Source organism: Bubalus bubalis, chromosome 5 (genome assembly GCF_019923935.1).
Source record: "Bubalus bubalis isolate 160015118507 breed Murrah chromosome 5, NDDB_SH_1, whole genome shotgun sequence".
Classification (NCBI taxonomy): Eukaryota; Metazoa; Chordata; class Mammalia; order Artiodactyla; family Bovidae; genus Bubalus; species Bubalus bubalis.
This window is the reverse complement of record NC_059161.1, coordinates 61,593,392-61,616,149: the sequence shown is the minus strand read 5'-3', so window position 1 is coordinate 61,616,149 and position 22,758 is coordinate 61,593,392. Positions and strand designations below refer to the sequence as shown.

At 37.5% G+C, this 22,758-nt stretch overlaps 1 protein-coding gene across 1 annotated transcript in view; it reads right to left on the bottom strand.

Annotated features, from left to right (window-relative positions):
- USH2A (usherin) overlaps positions 1–22,758 on the bottom strand; it is a 940,802-nt gene that overhangs the window by 753,508 nt on the left and 164,536 nt on the right. The window contains exons 12-13 of the mRNA XM_044943197.2: positions 19,274–19,469; positions 15,292–15,422 (exon numbers count right to left, since the gene is read on the bottom strand). Of these exons, the coding sequence (XP_044799132.2) occupies positions 15,292–15,422; positions 19,274–19,469 (327 nt within the window). The remainder of the gene's footprint in view (positions 1–15,291; positions 15,423–19,273; positions 19,470–22,758) is intronic.

Sequence of the window (22,758 nt, the reverse complement as noted above, 5' to 3'; positions counted from 1 at the left end):
TTAAGCTCTAGGCAAAACTTATGTCCTTCACCATCCAAATGCTTATAGTTAACAACCATACATCATACTATTCAGGGTCAGTCTCCTCAGAGGCTGAAAACAACTTATACATCACTTCTATTTGTACACTTTTATACTGGAGTAACACAAAAAAAGAAAGTAGAGCGTGTAACAATTGATACTTTTGAACTGTGGTGTTGGAGAAGACTCTTGAGAATTCCTTGGACTGCAAGGAGATTCAACCAATCAATCCTAAAGGAAATCAGTCCTGAATAGTCATTGGAAGGACTGATGCTGAAGCTGAAACTCTAATACTTTGGCCACCTGATGTGAAGAACTGACTCATTGGAAAAGACCCCGATGCTGGGAAAGATTGAAGGTGGGAGGAAAAGGGGACAACAGAGGATGAGATGGTTGGATGGCATCACCGACTCGATGGACATGAGTTTGAGCAAGTTCCAGGAGTTGGTGATGGACAGGGAAGCCTGGAGTGCTGCAGTCCATGGGGTCACAAAGAGTTAGACACGCCTGAGCAACTCAACTGAACACAAAATATAAGGCAATATATTTCTGGAAAATTCATACAGTGACTTCTGGATATGTTGTGATAATTGATGACAAATATTTAGCTCTGAGCGGAGGAGAAGGCAATGGCAACCCACTCCAGTACTCTTGCCTGGAAAATCCCATGGACGGAGGAGCCTGGTGGGCTGCAGTTCATGGGGTCGCTAGGAGTCGGACACGACTGAGAGACTTCACTTTCACTTTTCACTTTCATGCATTGGAGAAGGCAATGGCAACCCACTCCAGTGTTCTTGCCTGGAGAATCCCAGGAACAGGGGAGCCTGGTGGGCTGCCGTCTAGGGGGTCGCACAGAGTCGGACACGACTGAAGCACCACAGCAGCAGCAGAGGAGAAAGCACATGAATTTCAGGAAATAGGTCATTATGCAGAGAAGGTCTATTCTGCTCCATCTTTAAATGTACTTTCTTAAATATTATCACCCAGGCAGAACAATTAATGTTCACATATAGGATACTTATTCCTTATAATTCCATCTTCCTTGGGTCAGATCTAGAAATACTTCCTTCATGGAAGCCTTTCCATTTCATCTAATTCATCTCAACCACTTGACTCCTGTCTTAATTTATTTTTTTAATATCTCTTAATCATTTCTCTCTCCTGGCTCTATTTTAGCTCTATATTGATGCCTTATTGAGTTTTACGATCAATCATTCTTCTCTTTCTTTTTTCAATTAAAACTGTATTTTCAGTTTTCAGCCAATTTTTAAGATTCCCCCATTCACTGTTTTTTATTTCCATTTTTTTAAAAAATGACAAGCTAGGTCCTCTAATTTTGAGGACATAGTTTAGGCTATACTTCAAGTGTAATTTAAGATGGGCTTAGTAGTGTGGAAAGTTAGATCACCACTTGATTTTAAGATGGAATTCAGAGAATAGGAAAGCGTGAACTCATTCCTGTTGAAGTGGGTACATGTGAGCAGAAGGACACACTCACGCTTAGCCCTCACTCAACACAGATTCACACCAAGATACTTTTCTCTATATATCTTTGATAGAAAGTGTTATAGCAACTTGGTTATTAAAGACTGTTCCTCAGACAGGAACAAGGAGTCACCAGGAAATTTTCACAAATATAGAATCTCAGTGCCTGCTCAAGACTTTCTGAATCAGAGTCTTTCAAAACGACCTCCAAGATATTCAGAGATGAATGTTAAAAGTTTGAGAAGCATTGTGCTGGCTGACCTCCTACATCTTATCTGTTGTGGCATCACTCTCATAGTTTCCTAGATCCAAGAACACAGCAAAGTAAGGAGGAAAGAAGGTAAGAGAGATGGAAAAAGTCCCAAGCAGAAAAGCACTCAGACAGCATTGCTTGAATGCCTTCTGCTTGAGGCAAGCCATGTGCTAGGGACTTTCTCTCAAATCTCCTCACCTCATCAGCATCACCTATGCATGTGGCTAAAGCAGGCAGTCCAGGAACATCAGCAAACATACGATGGGCAAGGTAAGCGAAGGGGCAGGTTGGAGTTTATTCTCACCTTGGGTCATGAAAAGCTTAGGATTTCTACATAAATGTATGATAAGGATGACCTCCAAATACCTCAGAATATTTTCTAAAAGAATCATCCATGCCTGGGGCTCTATCTGGGGCTTCTGGACTTAAAGTCTCACTAAATGAGAATAAGAGAAAGAACTATCAACCTCTAACTTTGGACAGATATCAAACACTCAGGCATTGAATTCAAAGGAAACAAGAAGGAAGCACAGTGACATCCTGGGAAACACATTATGTGTATCTACACATACTATTGCTTCCCAGGTGGTGCAGTGGTAAAGAATTCACCTGCCAATGCAAAGGGCACAAGAGACATGGTTTTGATCCCCAGGTCAGGAAGATCCCTGGATCATTTCCTACAAATGGCAACCCACTTCAGTACTCTTGCCTAGGAAATCTCTGGACAGAGGAGCCTATAGGGCTACAGTCCATGGGGTCACAAAGAGTTAGACATGACTGAGACATGCACTTAGACATGCACACACACATGCAAACATGCCATTAACTGAGGCCATAAGTAATGGAAATTAAATGGATCTAATTTCCCCAGTACAGTACATTTTCTTTTTTATTTTCTTTTTGGCTTAGATATACTTTTTGGGTACTGAAAGGTCTCCCCTTCATGATACATAAACAAAAATACACAGACACCTTTCTATATACAATTGAAAGCTTTATATGGATGTCCTAAAACTCATCTATCATCTACAGGAGGCTTAGGGATCCCAGGACTCTATATTAAGGATTCTTCAATTATAATGACTCCTCCATTTTTCCTAATAATGGTAATATTATCAGTGTCGTTTAGATGGTCTATATGTCTTAATTTTAGCATCAGTAGTTTTAGGATCTAGTGACTCAGAGCATTACTTCATGCCATTTTCAAGATCTTGGCATCCACAAGAGGAAGAATTACATTTCTTATGGAAGAATAAAGCAAATATGCCATATCTTACAAGACTGGATTGAGTTTCAAATGACAACTGCCAAAGGAAAAAATTCCCTTCCAGAACTCAAAGCACACAACACAGTCACTCAGGCCATTTGGGGCTGGCTTGGTTCCTAAGTTATAAAATGAGACTTGAACTACTGCCTAATTTCCTTGTATGCTCCCTAATATTATTAAGGATTGAAATTGCATGAATGTTTTAAAAACGTCCTTGAATTTAATTTTACAGTTTATAATTCTGACATTGTTGACAGCTTTTTTTAGTGTGTATTCTTTTTTATCCCATTGAAAATGATGGTAAACATTTTTAGAAATCTTTCATAAGATGATTTAGGCAAATGTGTACTCGACACTGCATTTCCACATGTAATAATAATCCATACACTTTGTGTCTGTACTTGGAACATGAGAAAACAAAATAAAAATTAGGTAAAATGTGCAAGTGATTTAGAGATGGACAATGTGGAGCTTTTAAATTCATTAAAGCATTCTATCACTATGTACCTTCAGACCCCTATAACGTAGTTCTCTGGCTGCATGTCATCTTTCATGAATATTCTATTTTTTCCTGAGTATTAAAATTATCAACAAAGCTAATTAGAGAAAAATAATAAGAAAAAATTAAAACAAAATTTAAAAAAATATCTTCCCTTTTATGCATTTTTAAATTAGATTTTTGTACGTATACACAGGCATATCTTTTGAAAAAGCCTTTTCTTTTCTTGTCCTTCTTTTTCCTCTACTCTCACTCCTGAGACCAAAGTACATGTTGTAATATGTCAGTACCTTTTTCTTTTTACTACTAAATAATATTCCTTTGAGTGAATATATTTTATTTACCCATTTATCAGTTAATGGATATTTGGATTATTCTTACATTTTGACTACTATGAATAAAGCAGCAGTGAACATTCATGAATAAGATTATATGAGGATGTATTTTTCTTTTTGTCTGGATATATAGCAAGGAGTTAAACTGCTGGGTCATATAGTAACCCTGTATTTAGTATTTAGAGGAACACGAAATTGTCTTCCAAAGAAGGTGCACATTTTACATTTCCACCATCAGTCTATGGGAATCCCACTTGCCCCACCTCCTCATCAACACGTGTACTTTTAATGATAGCTATGTTAGTGTGATGTCTTACTGGGCTTTTGATGTACATTTCTCTTATGACAGATAATATCAAGCACATTTCTTCATATGCTTATTTGCCATTTGTTTATCTTCCTTGGAGCAATGTCTGTTTAGGTCTTTTATTCACTTTTAAAATTAGATTGTCTACTAATTACTGAATTTTAAAGTTGTTCCTTAATTAATTTCTGTTTATTGAAGGATACTTGCTTTACCGAATTTTGCTGTTTTCTGTCAAACCTCAACATGAATCAGCCATAGGTATACATATATCCCCTCCCTTCTGAACTTCCCTCCCATCTCCCTCACTCATCCCACCCCTCTAGGTTGATACAGAGCCCCTGCTTGAGTTTCCTGAGCCATTCAGCAAATTCCTGTTGACTATCTATTTTACATATGGTAATGTAAGTTTCCATGTTACACTTTCCATACATCTCACCCTCTCCTCCCCTCTCCCCATGTCCATAAGTCTATTCTCTATGTCTGTTTCTCCACTGATGCCCTGTAAGTAAATTCTTCAGTACTATTTTTCTAGATTCCAATAATTGTGTTAGAATATGGTATTTATCTTTCTCTTTCTGACTCACTTCACTCTGTATAATAGGTTCTAGGTTCATCCGCTTCATTAGAACTGACTCAAATGTGTTCCTTTTTATGGCTGAGTAATATTCCATTGTGTATATATACCACAATTTCTTTATCCATTCATCTGTTGATGGACATCTAGGTTGCTTCCATGTTCTAGCTACTGTAAATAGTACTGCAATGAACAATGGGATACATGCGTCTCTTTCAATTTTGGTTTCCTCAGGATATATGCCTAGGAGTGGGATTGCTGGGTCATATGGTGGTTTTATTTCTAGTTTTTTAAGGAATCTCCATACCATCTTTCATAGTGGCTATATCAATTTACATTCCCATCAACAGTGCAAGATGTTCCCTATTCTCCACACCCTTCCCAGCATTTATTGTTTGTAGACTTTTTGCTGAGGGCCATTCCGACTGGTGTGAAGTGATATCTCATTGTAATGAATTGTAAAGTCTTTTGCTATTTTTTTTTTTAACATATGCTGGAGACAAGGCTCTTATTAGCTATATGCTTTACAAATACTTTCTTCCATTTATTGGGTTGTTTTTTTCATTTTTGAAACAGTGTCAGACTTTATTTTTTGGGGCTCCCAAATCACTGCAGATGGTGACTGCAGCCATAAAATCAAAAGACGCTTATTCCTTGGAAGGAAAGCTATGACCAACCTAGACAGCATGTTAAAAAGCAGAGACGTTACTTTGCCAAAAAAGGTCTGTCTAGTCTAGGCTTTGGTTTTTGCAGCAGTCATGTATGGATGTGAGGGTTGGACTGTGAAGAAAGCTGAGAGCTGAAGAATTGATGCTTTTGAACTGTGGTGTTGGAGAAGACTCCTGAGAGTCCCTTGGACTACAAGAAGATCCAACCAGTCCATTCTAAAGGAGATCAGTCCTGGGTGTTCTTTGGAAGGAATGATGCTAAAGCTGAAACTCCAGTACTTTGGCCACCTCATGTGAAGAGTTAACATTGGAAAAGACTCTGATTCTGAGAGGGATTGGGGGCAGGAGGAGAAGGGGATGACAGAAGATGAGATGGCTGGATCGCATCACCAACTCAATGGATGTGAGTTTGAGTGAACTCCGGGAGTTGGTGATGGACAGGGAGGCCTGGCATGCTGCAATTCATGGGGTCACAAAGAGTCGGACACAACTGAGCGACTAAACTGAATGATGTCCTCAGTAAAACAAATGTTCTAAATTTTAATGAAGTCCAATTAATCCATTCTTTTGTTTGCTTGTGCCGTAGGAGTAAAATCTAGAAAGTCACTGACTAACCCAAGGATATGAAGATTTACAGCTATTTTCTTCTAAGAGTTTTATAGTTTTTGCTCTTACATTTCATTCTTTGTTCTACTTTAATTTTTTGTATATAATATGAAGCAGAAAATTCAACTTCATTTTTTGCATATCACTATCATTTATTGAAAAGAACATTATTTATTTGTCATGGCACTCGTCAAAAATCAACTGACTGTAAAAGCAATGGCTGATTTCTAGACTCTCAATTCTATTACAGTATATCTGTATCTCTCTCCACAAACCACATCACATTATCTTGATTGTTAAAATATTATTTTAAATTTTAAAAATTAGAAGTGTAGTCTTCTAAATCTGTTCTTTTTCAAGACTGTTTTGGCCTTTTTTGAGTGACTTGAGTTTTAATATGAATTTTGAGATCATCATAAATGTCTACAAAGAAGCAAGCTGGACCTTTAAGACTGTATTGACTTTCTAGATCAATTGGGAGAGCATTGCTGTCTTAGCAATATTGAGTCTCTGATACAAAAGCACAGGATTTTTTTCTATTTATTTACATCTTTAATTCCTTTCAAAAAGTATTTTGATGCTATTTAAATAGTGTTTTTAACTTCATTTTCAGATTGTTCTTTACAAGTATATAAAAATACCACAGATCTCTGTAAATTGATCTTGTATTCTGAAAAATTTGTTGACCTTTGTCCATTCTGATAGTATGTTGATATATTCCTTGGAATCTTAGGATTTTCTTTTTACCTACAAGACCATATTACATACAAAAAAAGTTTTACTTCTTCCTTTTCAATCGGGATGACTTTTCTTTCTCATTTTCTTGCCTAATGTCCCTGGCTGGAACCTACAATACAGTGTTCAACAGAACATTGTTGTCTTATTTCTGACCTTAGGGGGAGAGCATTGTTTTTCACTGAGTGTTTTCATTTATAAGTAGGAGGTCAGCAGTAGGTGGGTATTATATAGACATTTGTTTTCAAATTGAAGAAATTCTCCATTTTTAGTTTTCTAAGAGTGTTTATCATGAATGTGAGCTAAATTTTGTCAAATACTCTTTCTGAAAATATTATTAATAATCAGGTGACATTTTCCTTAGCGGAAAATAAGTTGATTGTATTTTTTGATTTTCAAATATTGAAATAATGCTTTCCTACAACGCAACCACGTTGGTCTTTGTGTTTAACTATTTTAAAATACTGCTGAACAATTCATGTGCTAAAATTTGTTAAAATCATTGCTCTTGATTCATGAATGATATTGGTTTGTGTTTTTCTTTCATGCACTGTCTTTGTGTTGTTTGCTATTGTCAGTGAAGTGAAGTCGCTCAGTCGTGCCCGACTCTTTGCGACCCCATGGATAGTAGCCTGCACCAAGCTCCTCCGTCCATGGGATTTTCAAGACAAGAAGTACTGGAGTGAGTGTGTAATTTTCTTGGTTGTCTCATAGCAAGAAAAATTTGAAGTGATGGACCAGCATTATAGCCCTCAGATGGACCAGTGTTACAGCTCTGTGTTACAGCTCAGTTTTATTTAGAAAGTAAAGGAAAATACATCCTCAAGGCGTGAGGGCATGTCAACCCAAAAGACTTAAAGAGAACAGAGGCCCCTGGCCCAATTTTGGCTCCTCTTTTTACATGCTTTTTCTCCTCCCCCTGGGCCTGCCCTATGTAAACTGGGCTAGCCAGGAGTGCTGTTTGTTTTACCTGCGGGCCTCACTCCAGTCCTCGGACCTTTCTTTGTTCTATTTTTGAGGGCTTTTCCCTTCCTTGTCTTTTAGCCACCACCCTTCTAGACTCCTTTTTCCTATTCTAACTACCTAACACTATCAAGATAATACAGTCACAAAATGAGTTAGAATGTCTTCATTTCTTTTCTATTTTCTGTCAGAGATGCAGAACTCACACAAATTACTTTGAAAATGTTTGGTAGAATTCTCCAGTGAAACAATGAGGCATGGAGATTTCATCTTTAGTTGGTTTTTAATTATGAATTCAAATACCTTAATAGTTCTAGAGTTATTCAAATTATCTATATCATGTTGGGTGAGTTGGCAATTTGCACTTATTGAGTAAATATTTCATTTCATCTAAGTTATAATATGTATGAGTGTAGAGTTACTGGTAGTATTCTTTTATTATTCTTTTGATGTCTGCAAGATCTGAGGTGATACTTCCGGTTTCATTTTTGCTTAGTAATTTTATTTTTTCTTTGCCAGTCTTGGTAGATACATGTCAATTTAATATACCTTTCCAGAGATCCATGCCTTTTGTTGATTTTTTCTATTGTTTTTATGTTTTGATGTGCATTGATTTCTGCTCTTAGTTTTATTACTTAATTTATTCTGCTTGCTTTGAAGTGACTTTGCTTTTTCTTTTATTTCTTGAGTTGGGAGTTCAGATTATAGTTTTTTTTTTTTTTTTTTTTAATTTTATTTTATTTTTAAACTTAACATAACTGTATTAGATTTGCCAAATATCAAAATGAATCTGCCACAGGTATACATGTGTTCCCCATCCTGAACCCTCCTCCCTCCTCCCTCCCCATTCCATCCCTCTGGGTCGTCCCAGTGCACCAGCCCCAAGCATCCAGTATCGTGCATCGAACCTGGACTCAGATTATAGTTTTGATACCTTTTTTTTTTTTCTCTTTTTTCAAGTAAGCACTTAGGGTCATAATCTTCCCTTGTGTCTCTGCTTTATTTGCACCCAGGGATTTTCATATTTCATATTTTTGTATGGTTTTAGTTCTTTTAATTCATTAAGGTTTGCTGTATGTCCCAGGATATTTTCTGCCTTGTATAATTAATATGTATATTCTGGTATCATTGAGGGGACTGTTCATCAAATGTCAGATAGATTTTTTGGTTGGAAGATATTTTTTACTTCTGTATTCTTGATGAATTTCTATTGTTCTATCAAATGTTGGGTTTTCTTTTGTTTATTTATCCTTTAAGGTCTTAGTTTTTCTTCATATATTTTGCAGTGCTGCTGATTGGTACAAACACATTTACAATTTCTGTGTCTTCTTGCTTGACTGGCTCTTTGATCATTATGTATATATCTTTGTCTCATGTAATATCTCAGTTTCTATCTCTGATCATCATGTAATATTTCTGTCTCAAATTTTATTTGCTCTGTATTCCACATTATCTGCTATTACTATTGAAACTCTTGCTTTCTTTTTATTAATTTTTGCATAGTATAAGTTTTTCTATCCCTTTTATGTTCAGCCTTAAAGGACATAAATTAATACTTAAAGTGAACTTTTTTCCATAAAAGCAGACAGTGGGTAATGATTGTTTAAATCTGTTCTCTCTTTTTAAATTGCTTTATTAGACCAATTACATTTAATGACATTATTGTTAAATTAAGGCTTAATAGACATGCCATTTTATTTTTTTGGTTTTAATTTGTTCTATCTGATTTTCAATCTCTATTTACTTTCTCCCTGTATTATTGCAGGTTACTTAAAGATATTTTACTATTTATTTTTTGCTTTAACATTTTTTCAGAATTCCATTTTAATTATCTGTTGTGTTTTAGAGCACATTTTTATAGCCTTTTACGTTGTTGCCTAGATATTATATTATATATACATATATTAAAGTCTGCTATTTTTTTAAAATTTTACCAATTCCAGTTAAGGATAGAAAAATTACTGCCATGTACATTCTCTTACCCTCTCCATTTTAAAAATAACTGTTTTACATATCTCCTCTAATACATTGAGAATCACACTAGATAGTGATCCTCAAAAAATTTTAAAAACTCTAATGGGGAAAATATATTATATTTAGCCATATTTTAACTATTGTTTTTTATGCCTTCCTGGTGTTTCAAGATTCCTTTATGTGTCATTGCCTTTCTGTTCAGAGAAGTTTCTTTAGCCAAATTTTAGGTATATGCTGAAGACAAATGTATGGATGCTTTAAAATCCTTATATGATAACTCTAACATCTAAATCACCTTGATACTGATATTGTTGATTGTCATTATCCTATTGGAAACTGGACAGTTTGGTGTTATAAGAATCTGAATCTTACTTAACCATTGCTTTAATGGTCAGGCCTCCTATGAAACTCCTCTGGTGGAAAGAGGGGATGTTGCCTCGATATTGCCAGGTGGGTGTAGAAATCAAGATTCTCCACTCTGGCTCCACTGACCCACCAGGTGCAAGCCTTCATGTTCCCACAGGCAGAACTTGGAGTTTTGGCTCTCCACTAGGACTCTGAAAACACTGCCCAAGCTGGGTGAGGAGAAACACCTCCATTTCCACAAGATCTCAAAGGATGCCTATTTACATCGATGACATTAATGGCCAGAGAGGTCATACCTTCTGAAATGTCATTGTCCTAGTGTACAATTCTGCCCCCAAATCAGATTCACCCCATGAGAGGTGGGGAGAGAGACCTAGAGACAGTATTGTAATGAAACTGTCTCCATTGTCCATCCTAGACAGCATATTAAAAAGGAGAGACATGACTTTGCTGACAAAGGTCCATACAGTCAAAGCTATGCTTTTTCTAGTAATCATGTATGGATGTGACCATTAGGCCATAAAGAAGGCTGAGCACTGAAGAATCGATGCTTTTGAACTGTGGTGCTGGAGAAGTCTCTTGAGAGTCCCTTGAGAGTCTCTTGAGAGCAAGGAGATCAAACCAGTCAATCCTAAAGGATATCAACCCAGAATATTCATTGGAAGGGCTGATACTGAAGCTCTAATACTTGGGCCATCTGATGCAGAGAGCTGACTCATTGGAAAAGATCCTGATGCCAGGAAAGATTGAAGGCAGGAGGAGAAGGGGATGATAGAGTATGAGATTGTTGGATGGCTTTATCAGTGCAATGAACATGAGTTTGAGCCAACTCCAGGAGATAGTAAAGGACAGGGAACCCTGCCATGCTGCAGTCCAGGGGATCACAAAGAGTTGGACATGACTGAGTGACTGAACAACAACAAAGTTTCCACCGTATGATAAAACCATTCTTCCCAAGTTCACATTCAGTGACATTTCATTTGTAGCTTAAATTGATCATAGTAGGTTTTGTTTTTCTCAGATATGTAGTTGTTAAATATTTACAAGCACAGAACTACCAAAACTACCTCCTACTTCTGTGAAATGGAGTTGACATAGAAATTTGAGAAAAAATAGATTCTAATTTATTGCATGTCTGAGTTGTACACCTGAGGGGAAAATATGCTATACTTTAGTTCACACGAGTTATGACAAATAAATGAAACTTTGAGAATTATAACTTTGGCTCACAGTTTTTTAATCAGTTCAGTTCAGTCCAGTCACTCAGTCATGTCCAAATCTTTGCAACCCCATGGACTGAAGCATGCTAGGCTTCCCTGTCCATCACCAACTCCAAGAGCTTGCTCAAACTCATGTCCATCAAGTCAGTGATGCCATCCAACCATCTCATTCTCTGTCGTCCCCTTCTCCCTCTGCCTTCAATCTTTGCCAGAACTGGGGTCTTTTCCAATGCATCGTTTCTTCACATCAGGTGGCCAAAGTATTGGAGTTTCAGCTTCAGCATCAGTCCTTCCAATGAATATTCAGAACTGATTTCCTTTAGGATTGACTGGTTTGATCTCCTTGCTGACCAAGGGACTCTCAGGAATCTTCTTCAACACCATAAGTTAAAAAACGCTAATTCTTCAGCTCTCAGCTTTCTTTATGGTCCAACTCTTAGGTCCATACTTGACTACTGGAAAAACAATAGCTTTGACTAGATGGGCCTTTGTCGGCAAAGTAATGTCTCTGCCTTTTAATATGCTGTCTAGGTTAGTCATAGCTCTTCTTCCAAGGAGCAAGTGTCTTAATTTCATGGCTGCAGTCACCATCTGCAGTGATTTTGGAGCCCAAGAAAATAGTCTGCCACTGTTTCCATTGTTTCCCTATCTACTTGCCATGAAGTGATGGGACCAGATGCCATGATCTTAGTTTTTTGAATGTTGAATTTTAAGGCAGCACAAGATGGCAGAGTAGAAGGATGTGCACTCAACTTCTGTGAGAACTCCAATATTGTAACTCACTGCTGAATAACAGTTGACCGGAGAATGTTGCATCCCACCAAAAAAAATACCCAATGTAAAAGGGCAAAGGATAAGCCCCAGTAAGATGGTAGGAGGGGTGAAATCATATTTAGAATCAAACTCCATACCCACCAGAGACCCTTGGAGGGCTCAAACAAAACCTGTACTCACCAGGACCCAGAAACCCCACAGAGACTGAGCCAGACCTGCTTTTGAGTGTCTCCTGTGAAGGCACGGGTCAACAGTGGCCTGCCATGGGGATAAGGGCTCTGGCTGTAGCAGACCTGGGACATACAGCATGTGGCATAAGCCATTTTAGAGGATGTTGCCATTAGCCCCACCATAAAGCTGCCAAGCATACAACCGACAAACTGCAGAAAAATTATACCAAAGAAATTCTCACATTGTTAAGAAAGTTCCAGGACCCACAACAGATTTCCCAACCTGAAGATTCAGCAAAGGGACTGAGAACCTCCAGGGAATTTGACTTTGGAGGCCAGTGAGAAAGAACTTTCACAGGACTGGGGAAACAGATTCTTGGATGGCACAAACAAAACTTTGTGCATACCAGGAGCCAGGAGAAAGGGGCAGTGTCCACACAAGGGACTGAGCCAGACTTGCCTATGAGTGTCCAGGAGTCAGTCTCTAGCAGAGGTGTGGGTTGACAGTGGCCTGCTGTGGGGTCAGGGGCACTGAATACAACAGTGTGGGCCTAAGTCCTTTTGAAGGAGGTCACCATTACCTCCATTACCTCCACCACAGTTCCGCCTCAGGCCAAATAACAGGGAGGGAACACAGTCCTGTCCATAAACAGAAAGTTGGATTAAAGATTTACTGAGCATGGCCCCACCCATCAGAACAAGACCCAGATTCCCCACAGTCAGCCTCTCCCATCGGGAAGCTTCTAAAAGCCTCTTATCCTTATCCATCAGGGCAGACAGAATGAAAACCACAATCACAGAAAGCTAACAAACTGATCACATGGATCACAGCCTTGTCTAACTCAATGACATGATGAGCCATGCCATGTAGGGCCACCCAAGACAGACGGGTCCTCGTGGAGAGTTCTAACAAAACATGGTCCACTGGAGAAGGGAATGGCAAACGACTTCAGTATTCTTGTCTTGAGAACCCCATGAACAGTACAAAAAGGCAAAAAAGTTTTTCATACTGTACACTAAAATTACTTGAACTTAGGTCTTGAGGGAGAAAATATATTTAAGCAAAAACTTTATATAATGCTCATATTATTATAATAACCATTCTAAGTGACCATCTGACCATGACATTAGTGCTCAGACAGAATCTCTCATTTTCTCAACATTTAGTAACAAATATACATAGAGTACTCATTACATGACTGAAACCATATTGCTTGTGTTGAACAGAGAGAAGACAGAGTATATAAATAAATTTGCCTAATTAAATAAAGGCTATAATGAAAATAGGCTTCCCTTGTAGCTCAGCTGGTAAAGAATCTGCCTGCAACGTGAAAGACCTGGGTTCGATCCCTAGGTCAGGAAGATCCCCTGGAGAGTATTCTGGCCTGGAAAAGTCCATGGACTGTATAGTCCATGGAGTCACAAAGAGTCCAACACAACTGAGAAACCTTCACTTTCACTTTCATAATGAAAATACCATTGGATGATGATAAATACAGTGGTTTAAGAATGTTCTTTAATTGCATGGTGGGTGAAGAGATCTCAAAGGATATATCAGTATTTGAGTTGAGATTTGAATAATAAGCAAAAGTCATATATGCTGAAATTTCAGGGCAAATGTGTAAGGATGAGATGTGTAAAGGCACAGATTTTAATAATCAACATATATAAAAATATAATGTTATTCTTTCAGAAAACAGTGCCTCAATATCACCATATAAAAACCATAGAAACTGCCTTTGTTAATTATTTTTCTACTCTTTAGCATTCCAGTGAAGAATAAAAAGCTCTTTCATTAACACACTATGGTTAATATGATGGTCTTCAAAAAATAAACATTTTAGTTTACATTATATTTGGCTTTTAATTGTTAAAAAAGTTTTTATGCATGCTACAAGTTATATGACAAATATATTTTGCCTTGAACTTATTATATTTACATTGCAACTTAAAAAAAATTTTTTTTTTCTTTAACCGGATTGTGGCTTATGCTCTTGACCACTGCATTCTAAACTATTTGCAAAAGAATTTAATTGTTAAAAATTAACACAATCAGGGCTTCCCTGGTGGTCTGGTAGTTAAGAATCCACCTTGCAAAGCAAGGGACACTGGTTCAATCCCTGGTCTGGGAAGATCCCATGTGCCGTGGAGCAACTAAACCCATGAGCTTCAACTACTGAGTCTGCCTCGAGAGCCCATGAGCCACAACTACCGAGCCCCTGTGCCTAGAGCCTGTGCTCCACCCAAGACAGAAGCCACTGCCTTGAGAAGCCTGAGCAGCACAACTAGAGAACAGGCCCTACTTGCCACAATTAGAGAAAGCCTGTGCACGGGAATGAAGTCCCAGCACAGTCAAAAAATAAAATAAATAAATAAATCTTTTTAAAAATATATTAAAAATTAATACAATCATTGAATTAATTCTTCAATGTAAATTTGCCCTTTATCTATTTTTCTGTGGTAGCACTATCAGAAGAGGGAAAAAGCTTCGGTTGAAGGCAGCACATTTAAATATGGAGCTACTTTTCCTGATTGGTAATATAGTTAGGATCTGTGTTAATACAGATCAGATATCATTTGTGACATTGGTAATTAAAATTTATAAAATTGTAGAAACTCATTGTACTGTTATAGAAAAGGTTACAAGGTTACAAGGTTATCATAATTTCCATTTGGATTTATATGTGATTTTTGCTATACTATCATCTATGAAATTAAGAGGAAAACTGTTCTTGTTTATCTAATATTACTTATTAATATTAATTCACAAGTAATTCCCAGGCATGTACTTAACTTCCTTCGTTGTTTATGGAACGTCCTACCTCCCAATTTTTTGACAACTGCAAACTTAAAAATAAAATGAGCCTATCTTAATGTGCAAAGAACCATCCAGGTAACCTTATATTTCACGTTCATATTAAAAGTTGCACAGAAACACCCTTAAAGCAAACTCTCTTTGAAATACAAACACAAGAGAGGACTTCCTGATATAGTCCTCAATTTCACTGATAGACCATATCCTGAATTAGTTTCTGAAAGAATGCTGTTCTTTATCTTTGATAGTAAGAACTCACCTGATCACAAAGGAAGCTACTGTTTCTTGTGCCAACTTTATCACAATCACAGGGTCTGCAAACATCTATGGCTGAAGGATCTGCACCAACTTGTCGGAAAAAGTAATCCTTACACAGCTCACAGTTCTTTCCTGCATCAGGGAAAGGTTATGCATTATGACTTCCAATTCATTAAAATCGGCTGCATAATTCAAAATTAAAGACTGTATTCCTTTGAGGGAATTCTATAATTTTCGGGACGTCCATTTTAATGTACCTTTCATCTCTACCTGCCAGTTTAGTGATCCACAGCATATGAAACAATGAACCTGTTACAAAATGTGCTTTACTTCATTAAACTCCCATCTGTTATATAATACCACACTTCTAAAAAGCTGTGCTTTGCAGGGGCCCATACATTTTGAAATAGTTTATTTCCAAACTTAAAACTTTAGTTTCAGATCAGGTACTGAATCTAAATCAAATATGAGAAATTTCTACATGTGTGGGAGAAGATAGCTATACAGTTGGAAGCAAATAAGCATATAGTATTAAAATATTTTTCTGGAACTAAATCTGATAAAATAGAAGACTACTCTTAATGTAATTTATTATTCTATAGTTAATGTGATTAAAAGTGAATGCTTCTGTTGGTGCCTATGGCCATTATTTTTCATTTCAAGTATTAAAATACAATTTTATATTTAGCTACACCAAATAAATTTCATACTAAATGTTAGAATATCTTGACACTTTAGAAATATGAGCTACTTCCTGTTGTTTACAACTTATTATTCAGAAAATTTCCCTTTCGATCTTACTAGAAAACAATCTAAATTAGAGGAAGTTTCTAGAGCAAATATGAGTAGCATATCAGATCACTGAAATAAAAGTTAAGGCTATCAATTCCCCCTTTAAACATGATGCACTTTTGCTCAAATATTGCTGAAACTGGCCCAATGTTAGAAGACTGAAAGTAACTTGGGCCTCCCTCAAAGCTCAGTGGGTAAAGAATCTGCCTGCAATGCAGGAGACCTGGGTTAAATCCTTGGGTCAGGAAGATCCCCTAGAGAAGGAAATGGCAACCCACTCCAGTATTCTTGCCTGGAGAATCCCATGGACAGAGGAGCCTGGCAGGCTACAGTCCATGGGGTTGCAAGAGTCAGACACAACTTAGTGACTAAACACCATCATGAAAATAACATAATCAAATGAAAAACTCACATTCTAATGGATATTGAATATGGGCTAATTAAAAATAAAATGGATTTATGTCTAGGATATTTCCATTTATATATGCTGATGACTCCCAAATTTATATCTCCAATCTAGAAATCTCTCCTTTGTTAATCATTCAATGAATATTTATTGAGTGATTACCACATTCCAAATACTATGCTAAGTGCTGAGGAAAATACACAATGCACCCTTTTTACAGGACTATCTTATAGTGTAGCAGGTAAGAAGAATCCTAATTAAATAATCACAGGAATAAATATACATTTAAAGGCTGTGATAAGCATAAGATGCCACTCAAGTACACAGATTATACTGATCTTCTCTGAAGAATCATGGAAGGCTTTCTTTGAGAAAGGAGTTTCAGAACTGTGTTTCTGACTGCCTCAGTTCAGTTCAGTTTAGTCACTCAGTCGTGTCCAACTCCTTGCAACCTCATGTACTGCAGCACATCAGGCTTCCCTGTCCATCACCAACTCCCAGAGCTTTCTCAAACTCATGTCTATTGAGTTGGTGATGTCATCCAACCATCTCATTATCCGTAGTCCCCTTTGCCTCCCACCTTCAATCTTTCCCAGCATCAGGGTCTTTTCTAATGAGTCAGTTCTTCGCATCAGGTGGCCAAAGTATTGGAGTTTGAGCTTCGATACCAGTTCTTCCAATGAATATTCAGGACTGATTTCCTATAGGATGGACTGGTTGGATCTCCTTGCAGTCCAAGGGACTCTCAGGAGTCTTCTCCAACACCACAGTTCAAAAGCATCAAATCTTTGGTGCTCAGCTTTCTTTATAGTCCAACTCTCACATCCATACATGACTACTGGAAAAACCATAGCCTCGACTACACGGACCTTTGTTGGCAAAGCAATGTCTCTGCTTTTTTAATATGCTGCCTAGGTTGGTCATAACTTTTCTTCCAAGGAGTAAGTGTCAAAGAGAGTTTATTCTTTGTTTCTTGGAAACATATGGGGAACATGTTCAAAAGAGAATTTTCCATTTTCTCCTTAAGTTTGATCCTCCTGTATCCTATCTAAATGGCTGGTACCAATTTTGACTGTGCTGCTCAAACTAGAGGGTTAGTCATAAGTCATGACTCTTCTTATTTCCCTTATCTATACTCTGCCCCTTGCTCAGAAAATGCCATCACTTTCTACCCTAAATATCTACTGGATCCCCTCATATCTATGCACACCACCTTAATTGTTTTCCCACATTATTTTTCATCTGAACTTTTGTAATACCTGACTAACTGGTTTTCCCAAACCTCTTTGACCCTCTGCAAACCATTCTCTATAACCTGATGGATGTTTCAAAAACACAATACTTTCCCGAAGTGCCCATATGTGGCATCTCATTAACTTTAGGGTGCAAGCCAATCTCTTTATCATTGTTTAGATGGCCCTCTAGCATCTGAGCACTGCCTTTCTTCCTGGTTCCCTTTCTTACAATCAACCATTTGCACTTCTGCAAGTGTGCCATGTTTCTCTTTCCTCTCAGCCATGGTGCAACTGTTTCTCTTACTGGAAAACTTTGTCTACACCCTAATATCTACCCCTGCTTCTCCACCTGGCTAACTCCTACTACTCTTCTCCACTTTAGCATTCATCACACCTTTTAATTCTTCCTTTAATAGGGTGTCTTTACCACCATGTGGGCTTCCCAGGTGGCTCAGTGGTTTAAAAAAAAAAAAAAATCTGCCTGCCAATACAGAGACACGGGTACAATCCCTACATCAAAAAATCCCCTGGAGGAGGAAATGGCAACCCACTCTAGTACTCTTGCCTGGGAAATCTCATGGACAAAGGAACCTTGTAGGGTACAGTTCATGGGGTCACAAAGAAATGGACACAACTTAGTGACTAAACAAAAACAACAACAATAGAAAAAAACAACAAACCACCACCATGTAATAATCCATACAAAGATAATAAAATTCATCATCTTATTAATTTTTATATTCCCAGAAACTAGCCAAGAGCTTGTACCATTTTATGTTATCAATAAATATCTAGCAAATTCATTCATGCTTCAAAGTAGCATAATTTCAAACCCATCAGACTTGGGCCATTATATTTTACAAGTTCTGATATCATCATTTCTGCTTTTAACATATTAGCCTTTCAAAAAATAGTAATTTTTCAGTGACTAGTCAAAATGCTGGTTGGTTCTTGAAACAAGACTTTAATAGTTTCTGCTTTTAATGAAAATTTTTAAAAAGAGGATTCCCAGATTATCAGAGTCCATGTCAAATCTGACATGCAAACATCTGTACATGAGAATCCAGGAATAGTAGAAGATCTGGGTCATATAAGAAAATTTATTTTTAGGATATATACATTCAGAATTAGAGAAGGAAATGGTGACCCACTCTAGTATTCTTGCCTGGGAAATCCCATGGATAGAGGAGCCTGGTGGACTACAGTCCATGGGATCTCAAAAGAGTTGGACACAACTTAGTGACTAAATAGCAACAATAATACATTAAGAATAATACAGCAATTCTTGATTTATCCAATACATATTTATGATCTAATCAAATGGTGTGAACTTATTTAAAAAATCCTTTTTCCTAAAATTATATAGTTTAAGACTCCAGTATTTGAAAGCTATCCAAATGGAATTATGAATATTTGGTAAACCAGAGTAGTTTTCAAACTTAATAGTATGAAAGCACTTTCTTAAGTAGAATAGCAATATATAATTTAAAATAATATGCATAATATGTAGGTCAAGTCTATCTTTGTTAGTTGTGTTATTATCTAGTTACCTGCGGTGTTATGCTCACAGTCACCACAAACTCCTCCACCTCCTCTGTAGTGCTCAAATGGAAAGGGATCCACTGAGATGTTGTAGTGGCAGCTTCTGGAATGGCTGTTGCACTCACAGGGTTTACAGTTAAAGGCATGAACATGATCACTTTGGCGGAAAGGCTTGTTATTATAAAGAGGCAGGCAGCGATCACACTAGAATAAAGTAATACCAGAATGATAAATATATAAAACTGTATTTTTTCTTTTTATTTACAGATACTTTCACTAGATAGAAAGCTAATATCAAAAAGTTAAAAGCCAGCGACTATTGTATTTTTAAAGTGTTTTATACATCAGAAATCAGCATATTACAGGCATGGTCACACAGATTTATAAAAGTGAAAATGAAAGCTGAAACCATGTAAAGTGATCTTAATAACCAGTGGGGGAAATTATGATTGTTTCACAATCTGAATTTTTTTCTCAAAACATTAAAAACTTGACTTTTAAGTCCTGGTTCTACCAAGTAAAGAGCTTGGAGTCATCACTCCATCATAACAAAAATAAAATGTTGAACAGAATGAAAAAAACAATGACTCTCCCTGCATACCTAAGTGAGGGACACAGGGCAAGGAGCTGTCCCTAAGATCGGAGAAACGGGCAAATACAGGGAGTCTCAGCTATAGGAGGCCAACAAAGGTCTATCTAGTCAAAGCTATGGTTTTTCCAGTAGTCATGTATGGATGTGACAGTTGAACTATGAAGAAAGCTGAGCACCAAAGAATTGATGCTTTTGAACTGTGGTGTTGGAGAAGACTCTTGAGAGTCCCTTGGACTACAAGGAGATCCAACCAGTCCATCCTAAAGGAAATCAGTCCTGAATATTCACTGGAAGGACTGATGTTGAAGCTGAAACTCCAATACTTAGGTCACCTGAGGTGAAGAACTGACTCATTGGAAAAGACCCTGATGCTGGGAAAGATTGGAGGAGGAGAAGGGGACGACGAGGATGAGATGGTTGGATGGCATCACCGACTTTATGGACATGAAGTAAGCGCTAGGAGTAAGCTTGCTTACTTACTAGAGCTTGAGAAAGCTCTAGGAGTTGGTGATGGGCAGGGAAGCCTGGCGTGCTGCAGTCCATGCAGTCACCAAGAGTCGGACACGACTGAGCGACTGAACTGAACTGACAGCTATAGAAACAGAGACTCATTGGCAGAAGCTTCCATGAAAATGAATGCTGGGGTGGAAAATCTGAAATATAATTGATATATTGTTGGAAGTTCAGTGTGGACAAGTCTGAGATTTGAAAACTCCAGGGCAATAAGGGGGTCCCCAAAATTTTGACCATGTTCTCACAGTAGATAAACTTAGGGGAAAACGACCTGGTGCTTCTGGCAGAGGGAGAAGAAAGGGAGCATTTTTAAATATCTGATCAATATCTGCCTTAGGATAAAGTAGTTGACCAGAGCCTAACTGACCTGAAGAAGGAAAACACTCCACTCCAGCCCCCTCTAGTCATCCTGTCCCGCCTAAAGAGGAGGTGGGTAGTGGCAACAAAGGCACATGTGAAGTTCACAGTCCAGAGGAAAAGGCTCACTGGGAGAATGAAGCCTAATCATAAGACTATAGAACACATCCCCTCCCCTCCTCACAAGCAGATTGCTAAAAACCTGTTTACAGTAGTTCATTTCAACTGGTACATCATGTCTGCTTTTCAAGAAAGGAAAAAAAAAATACAAGGCATACCAGAAAGAGCAAACATCAGAGGTGTTATGACAGTGATGTTAGAATTATCAGGCTTCCCAGGTAGCACTAGTGGTAAAGAACATGCCCATCAATGCAGGAAATTTAAGGGACATGAGTTCAAGTCCTAGGTCATGAATATCTCCTGGAGAAAGGCATGGCAAATCACTTCACTATTCTTGCCTGGAGAATCCCATGGACAGAGGAGTCTGACAGGGTATGCTCCATGAGGTAGCAAAGAGTCAGACATGACTGAAGTGACTTAGCACGCATGCATGCAAGATTAATATGCTATAGACTCTAATGGATAAAGCAGAGAGCACACAAGAAGAGATGATTAATATAGCAAAGAGATGGAAATTCCACGAAAGAACAAAAAGCAAATAATGAAGATCAAAAACACTGTTCATTTTTGAAGATCAAAAATGAACAATGCCTTTGATGAGCTTAGTGGTAGACTGCACAAGGCTGAGGAGGGAATCTCTGAACTAGATGATAGATACATCACTGCTGCTGCTGCTGCCAAGTCGCTTCAGTCGTGTCTGACTCTGTGCGACCCCATAGATGGCAGCCCACCAGGCTCCCCCATCCCTGGGATTCTCCAGGCAAGAGCACTGGAGTGGGTTGCCATTTCCTTCTCCAACGCAGGAAAGTGAAAAGTGAAAGTGAAGTCACTCAGTCGTGTCCGACTCTTAGCGACCCCATGGACTGCAGCCCACCAGGCTCCTCCGTCCATGGGATTTTCTAGAAGCTTCAAAAACTGAAAAGCAAAGAAAAACAAACTGAAAAGACAAAACAGAAAACTCAAGGACTGTGAGAAAACTGAAAAAGTAGCAAAATACATATAATAGGAATATCAGAGGGAGAAGAAATATTTGAAACAACAATAAAGTCCACTACACTGAGGTATCTTTTTCAAACTACAGAAAACCAAAGAAAAAGTTCCAAAAGAGAAACCAAAATTAAAGACACAGCCTACAGAGTTACTAACTAATGACATCCCATTTCTCCTCAGAAAATGTAAACAAGAAGAGAATTGCATGAAATACTTAAAGTGTTGAGAGAAAAAACCCACCAACCTAGAATTATATACTCTGCACAATTATCCCTCAAAAGTGAGGGAGAAATAAAGATGTGTAAGACACACACAAATTGAAAAAATGTTTCCAGTAAACTTGACTTGGAAGAAATTTTAAAAGAAGTTTTGTAGAGAAGAGAGAAATAATGTAGGTAAGAAACTTGGACCTACATAAAGAAAGGAAGAGCATCAAAGAAGGAATAAGTAAAGATAAGGCTATTAAAACTTTCACCAGTTAAAAATGTAAAGAGAAATATTTAGAAAATATTAAAACTAACAATAAATTATAATTTAATATTAGAAACTTTGAGAATTATTTTCTTTGTTAAAAAGCATTATTTGAATAGTGCTTACCTTCTTATTCTATAAATTTCCATATATAACAAGCATCTTTTCTACACCTTGAGAACTGTCATACTCTATTTCTAAGCATGGATCAGCCTACTTACATCATTTGCATGTTTGTGCTTTCATTGGCATGAAATATATCTGAGAATTCTTTAAGGTAAAGTTATTGTCAACATCACTTCAGCTAGGACATCTTTACCTATTCATCACAACCAATGTCCACATTTATGCTAAATTCACCTTAAGTTGCTCTGCCTGCATATATAAATGCAAATGGTAGCACTGATCAACTATTTTGTTTGTAAGAAGAAATGTTTAATTGAAACTCCA